General features: G+C 45.5%; 1 protein-coding gene across 1 annotated transcript; it reads right to left on the reverse strand.

The window, feature by feature from the left end:
- Window positions 1-3,355: 3,355 nt before the first annotated feature.
- On the reverse strand, window positions 3,356-3,841 carry LOC148544327 (uncharacterized). Its single transcript, XM_088498912.1, has 2 exons — window positions 3,779-3,841; window positions 3,356-3,679 (listed from the first exon to the last, which is right to left on the reverse strand). Exons 1-2 carry the CDS (start codon window positions 3,839-3,841, stop codon window positions 3,356-3,358), a joined length of 387 nt encoding a protein of 128 aa, XP_088355038.1.
- Window positions 3,842-6,451: the final 2,610 nt, after the last annotated feature.

Genomic DNA, 6,451 nt, shown 5'->3' on the forward strand with positions numbered 1-6,451 from the left:
CGGGTTGTTCCTACCCAGCTCCACCCCAATTCCTGGGGCTTTATGAAGATTTATCAACTTGTCAGCCAGGCACTGGATTTTTCGACTTCTTTGAAAATCTTCTTTTATCTTTTTCATATGACCAAGCCCTTTAGTGGGCAAAACAATAAGCAGCAGTGGGTGTCTTTCTGAGCTATTCAAGATCGAAGAGTTTTCAACCTTTTTGATGAATCCTTCCATGATTTTAAAAACTTCTTTTTTAAAGTTCAAGCCGTAGAAGGTCACCACCCATTTTTCCTGGATCAACATTCTTTCCCTCGCTTTCTCCTTTATTGGTTAGAGGCTTCCCCTGTGGAGAAGTATGGTCCAGATGATCTAGACGAGGTTGAGAAGCTTGTTGTGGGGTTCTTTCGAGAAGTTTGGGGAAGGGCTCCTTATCTGGACACAGAAATTTCTCCAAGGGTCTCCGGGCTTTGTCCGGGCCTAAATAGGTAGATTTATCATTGACTTTTGATATTTTCCCGCTTGATTTTGTTGCTTCTGATTTTGAAATTAATACCTCCGACTTCTTCTGATTGATTCTTTACTTTCTTCTTTTTCAGAAATGGTGAAGAAAGCTTCTAACTCCTCCTATCAGAAGGTCCAGAATGCTAAGAAGAGGTCTCGCGCGAGGGTGGATGTGGCAAGGGCTGCTGGTACTCTTCCCCCTCCTCCTCCCCCTCCCCCTCCTCACAACTTGAGGACCTCCTCTCGTCCCGTCATGGTATCCTCTTCTTCTGCCTCTTCTCTTCCTTCTCCTCTCCCTCCACCCCGATCTTCCCCTGAGCCTGAGAAGAAGAAGCGTAAGACTTCTGTCTCTTCTTCTGGGGCTTCTACATTCGGTGGTCCTCAATTTGTCTGGAACCATATCTTTCCCCATACGTCAATCAATATGGAGGATGCTATGGTTCGGAACCATCTAAATGTTATAGTTCAGGGGTGTGTCCGGGTGGCTGGGGTGTGTACCAAACTCCTTGATATTTTTTATAAGACTTCCCTTAGCTCTTTGGGTTATATCCGAAAAGTTGATGAGTTGGAGGGGAGGATCTTTCTTTATCAATAGGAGGAGAAAAGGCTGAGTGCGGAGGTCGCCGAGTTGAAGGAGGAGAGGGCTTGGCATCAGGAGAGGATGAAGAAGTTGCTGGGCCAATGCGCCATGGCGGAGGGCCTTAAGGAGAAGGCAGAGCAGCATTATGTTAGGCTTTTTGGTGATAACCTCGACTTGAAGAAAGAACTTGCAGGTTGTCGGGAGGCTTTTCAAGATTTGGAGGACTCAGTAGCTGAGGGTGTGGAGGAAGCCTGGAGGGTCTTTAAGGCTCAAGTCGGAGTCATTGCTCTTGACTTGGACCTTTCTCCCTTAGACCCCGACAAGATCGTAGTGGATGGGGCTATTGTCTCCCTTCCCCGACCTGAGACTGATTCCGACTTGAAGACTCGGGGACAGAGAATAATAGAGTCTCCTCTGGGACAAGGGGACCTTTCGAGTTCTTCGGGGGTTCCTTCTTAGGGTCTTGAACAAACTGCTCCGTCCTCTCCTGTTGCTATTCCGACTTCTCTTCCTACTGATCCTCTTTCTGGTGGCGATGGTCCTTCTCCTGGTGATGCTGATCTTCCTTCCATCTGATATATTTGGTTACTGGGGCCCGGCCTGTGGGCCCCTTATTTTTAAACAATTTTTGTATTTTGTTTATGGTGGTTGACTCCTGACATTTTATGGCCTTTTATGGCTGTTAACAAAAATGCGTTAAATTTTTATATCCCCTTTGTTTGGATAAGGGGTTTAAATTATGTATAGTGTGTGCATGCTTTTTGTTCTTGTTTTTAGGTTTTATCGGAAAAACCCTTTTTGATCTTTTTGCTGAAAGGCTTTTTATCTTTGGGCAGGCTGTGTTTTTTCCTATGTTATCTTTGATTTTGAAAAGACTTGAGATAGCTTGCCCTTTTGATGGCTTTCTTTTATCTCTTTTTGTATTCCTTGTGAACTCAAATTTTCTTATTTGAATTGTGAGTAACTTAGGCTATTTTTGTGATGCATTTCGTTTTTCTCGGTTTTACGACTTGTTAGTCGTTATCATTCCGAGTTACATGATCAGCTTTTATAACCTCTTTACACTGACTTGTACCTCGTCATTTTATCATGACGATCACTTAGGTCGGTCATGGAATTTTTACGTTTTGTCGAGCTTAAGTTGGCGCGTTTTTGTAGAAATAAATAACTTAATGGAATTTACAAAGAGATATAAAATGAAGAAAGATCTTTTATTTATTTGCATAGGTACCTTTTGCTACTAAGGGGTTTAAGAGTTGTTGCCCTTTAGTCTCCACTTTGATGCCTCATTAAAACCCCCTTCAGGAAAACCCTTTTCTTTCTTTTTTTGGGAAAAAACCATGAAGTCAGAAAAAAGAGTACATCAGGGAGTGGAGTTCGCTTTTAACTGTAGTACCTTTTCATATTACAAGCATGCCACGACCTAGGTAGTTCGGTGCCGTTCAAGTTGGTCACTGTTCTGAGGGTTACCTGAAACTGGAGGTCGATCTCGGAAGAGATCCTTGGTACTGGTCGAGGATGACGTGTCCGGCCGGCTGGTGGCGGCCGGAGTTGTTGTGTCCAACTTGTTGGACTTGCTGCACTGCTGATCCTTGGCTACCGGAGGGTGGGGGGTACCTGCAAGAGACTCCGATGCTTAAGTTAGCACGGGTATTAAGCAGGTTTTATGTAGAATCAGAGTATGAGTTATACCTGGGTGCTCCAGTGTATTTATAGTAGTGTGGGCTGACCTTTCTGATAAGATAAGTTAGTTATCTTATCTTATCTTATCCTGTTTTTGATGAAGTCAGCTTATCTTCAAGGGAACCGCCTTTATCTCTATAGGCTGGGATTGCCTTTGGATTTGGGTCGTGTTCCTCTATTTGGGCCCTTTATTGGGCTTTCCTGTCGATTTGGTCGAGCTCTTTTAGAAGAGGTCAGGTAATCTGACCTGAAGAGGTCGGTCGCTGTGTCGCCGATCATCCCGGGTCAGATAGCTCGACCCAGGGTATGAACAGTCACCTTGTAGTAGTCTTTTCCTAGGACCTCACTAATTTTATATCGCCCTTTCCAGTTGGCAGCAAGCTTTCCATTTCCAGATTTGTTAACTCCAATGTCGTTTCTGATTAGAATCAGATCGTCTGGAGCGAAGCTTCTTCGAAAAACTTTCTTGTTGTATCTGCTTGTCATTCTTTGCTTCAGCGCTGCTTCTTTTATCTGGGCTTGTTCTCGGACTTCAGAAAGTAGCTCAAGTTCTTCTTTGTGCCCCTGTATGTTGCCAACCTCGTTGTAGAAGCTCACCCTTGGACTTTACTCATTGATTTCAACTGGTATCATGGCTTCTATGCCATAAGCAAGTCGAAAGTGTGTTTCTCCTGTGGCAGACTGGGGTGTAGTCCGATAAGCCCATAGTACTTGAGGGAGTTCTTCAGCCCATGCTCCCTTTGCTTCTTGTAACCTTTTCTTCAGTCCAGCCAGTATATTCTTGTTAGCTGCCTCGACTTGCCCATTTGCTTGTGGGTGCTCGATCGAGGTAAACTGGTGCTTGATCTTCAGGCTGGCTACCAGGTTTCTGAAGGTGGAGTCAGTGAAATGAGTCCCATTACTGTGGTGATAGAGTGGGGAACCCCATACCTAGTGATAATATTCTTGTAGAAGAACTTCCGACTTCTCTGAGCTGTGATGGTGGCTAATGGTTCTGCTTCTATCCACTTCTTGAAGTAGACTACTTACACAATTAGATATTTCACTTGTCCAGGCGCCTGGGGGAAGGGCCCTAGTAGGTCCAATCCCCATTTAGCAAAGGGCCATGGAGAAGTTATGCTAATGAGCTCGTCGGGGGGAGCGACGTGGAAGTTCGTATGCATTTGGCATGGCTGACACCTTTTTACGAACTCGGTGGCATCCTTCGTATGGTCGGCCAGTAGAACCCAGCTCGGATGATTTTCCTAGCTAATGATCGTGCCCCGAGGTGGTTTCCGCAAATACCATTGCGAACCTCCTCTAGTACTTCAATCGTCCTTGAGGTCGGGACGCACTTCACCAGTGGTGTGGATATTCCCCTTTTATAGAGAATATTTTTCACCAAGGTATAATTCTGTGCTTCCCTTTGAATTTTCTTGGCCTCTTTTTCCTCTTTGGGTAGGATGTCGAGCTTTATGTATTCGATTAGTGGGTTCATCCATCCAAGGCCTAATCCGGATACTTCAAGGACGTCTTGTTTGGCCTCTGTTTTTGAGACAGAGGGCTCTTAGAGAGTTTCTTGTATCAGGCTTCTATTGTTCCCTCATGGCTTGGTACTAGCTAGCTTGGAGAGGGCGTCTGCTCTGCTATTGAGATCTCGAGTTATATGTTTAACTTCGGTCTCTGCAAAGCGCCTAAGATGCTCCAAAGTTTTATCTAAGTACCTTTTCATGTTGAGATCTTTGGCCTGGTACTCTCCATTAATTTGGGAGGTCACCACCTGAGAGTCGCTAAACGCAACTACTTTAGTTGCGCCGACTTCCTCGGCCAGCTTCAATCCCACAATCAATGCTTTATACTCTGCCTGATTGTTGGAAGCTGGGAATTCAAACTTGAGGGAGACTTCTATTTGGGTTCCCTCTTGATTGACTAGTCTTATGCCAGCACCACTTCCGATTTTGTTTGAAGATCCATCCACATATAGTTCCTATGTAGTGGAGGCTTCCTCTTGGCTTCCTGCGTATTTTGCCACGAAGTCGGTGAGGCATTGGGCTTTGATTGCCGTCTGAGTTTCGTACTTCAGATCGATCTCGGAGAGCTCTATTGCCCACTATACCATTCTGCCCACAATATCCGTCTTCTGGAGGATTTGCTTCATGGGCTAGTTTGTTCGAACTTTTATTGTGTGGGCTGAAAGTAAGGCTGTAACCTTCGGGAGGCTACAATTAAGGCATATGCAAACTTTTTGAGTTTTTGATACCTTAGTTCTGGGTCTTGTAGAACCTTGCTGGTAAAGTTAACAGGATGCTGCCCGACCTCATCTTCCCGTATTAGAGCTTATGCTACAGCTTTGTCTGCTACAGATAAATACAGGATGAGTTCTTCCCCACCTCTAGGTCGGGTCAGAATAGGAGGTTGGCTTAAAAACCTTTTGAACTCCTGGAATGTTTCTTCGCAATCAGGAGTCCATTCGAACTGGCATCCTTTCCTTAGTAGAGAGAAGAGCGGTAGGGATCTTAGTGCTGATCTTGCCAAGAACCTGGAGAGAGCTGCAAGTCGGCCATTCAACTGCTGGACCTCCCTTAGGCAAGTCGGGCTTTTCATTTTTAGGACTGCCTTGCACTTGTCGGGGTTTGCTTCAATCCGCCTTTGTGTCAGCATAAACCCCAGAAATTTTCCAGCCTCTACCGCAAAGGTGCACTTTGTGGGATTCAACCTCATCCCGTGCAACCTTATGGTGTTAAAGACTTGCGAGAGGTCCGCCAAGAGGTCGGTCTCATCCTTGGTTTTTACTAACATGTCGTCTACGTAGACTTCCATTAAATTCCCAAGGTGGGGAGCAAGCACCTTATTCATCAGCCTTTGGTATGTGGCTCCAGCATTTTTCAGCCCATAAGGCATGACAACATAGCAATAGTTTGCTCTAGGCGTGATGAAGGATGTTTTTTCTTGATCCGGCTTGTACATCAGGATTTGGTTGTATCCCGAGTATGCGTCCATAAACGACAAGTACTGATACTCCGAGCTAGAGTCTACTAGGTATCAATGTTTGGAAGTGGATATGGGTCTTTGGGACACGCCTTGTTCAAGTCAGTGTAATCGACGCATGTTCCGAGGGTTACCTGAAACTGTAGGTCGATCTCAGATGAGATCTTCTGTACTGCTCGGAGATGACATGTCCGGCTGGTGGGTGGCGGCCGGAGCTGTCGTGTCCGACTTGTGGGATTGGCCGCACTACTGATCCTTCGTCACCGGAGGGTGGTGGTAACTGCAAGGGACTCCGATGCTTAAGTTAGCAAGAGTATTAAGCAGGTTTTTAGTAGAATCAGAGTATGAGTTATACCTGGGTGCTCTAGTATATTTATAATGGTCGTGGGCTGACCTTCTTAGGTAAGAAAAGTTAGTTATCTTATCTTATCTTATCTTATCTTTGGGTGAGGTCAGCTTATCTTCAAAGGAACCGCCTGTATCTCTATAGGCTTGTACTGCCTTTGGATATGGGTCGTGTTCCTCTATTTAGGCCCTTTACTGGGCTTTCCTGGCAACTTGGCCGATCTCTTTTGCGAAGAGGTCGGATAGTCAGACATGAAAAGGTCGGTCGCCTTGTCGCTAACATCCCGGGTCGGACAGCTCGACCCAGGGTATGAACAGTGCCCCTGCTCGAGCTCGGTTTTTTTTTTTTGAGATCGAGTCTTAGTCTTAAGACCTCGATCCTTCTCAGGT

The sequence above is a fragment of the Arachis ipaensis genome, chromosome B9 (genome assembly GCF_059453495.1).
Source record: "Arachis ipaensis isolate K30076 ecotype BB chromosome B9, ASM5945349v1, whole genome shotgun sequence".
Taxonomy (NCBI): domain Eukaryota; kingdom Viridiplantae; phylum Streptophyta; class Magnoliopsida; order Fabales; family Fabaceae; genus Arachis; species Arachis ipaensis.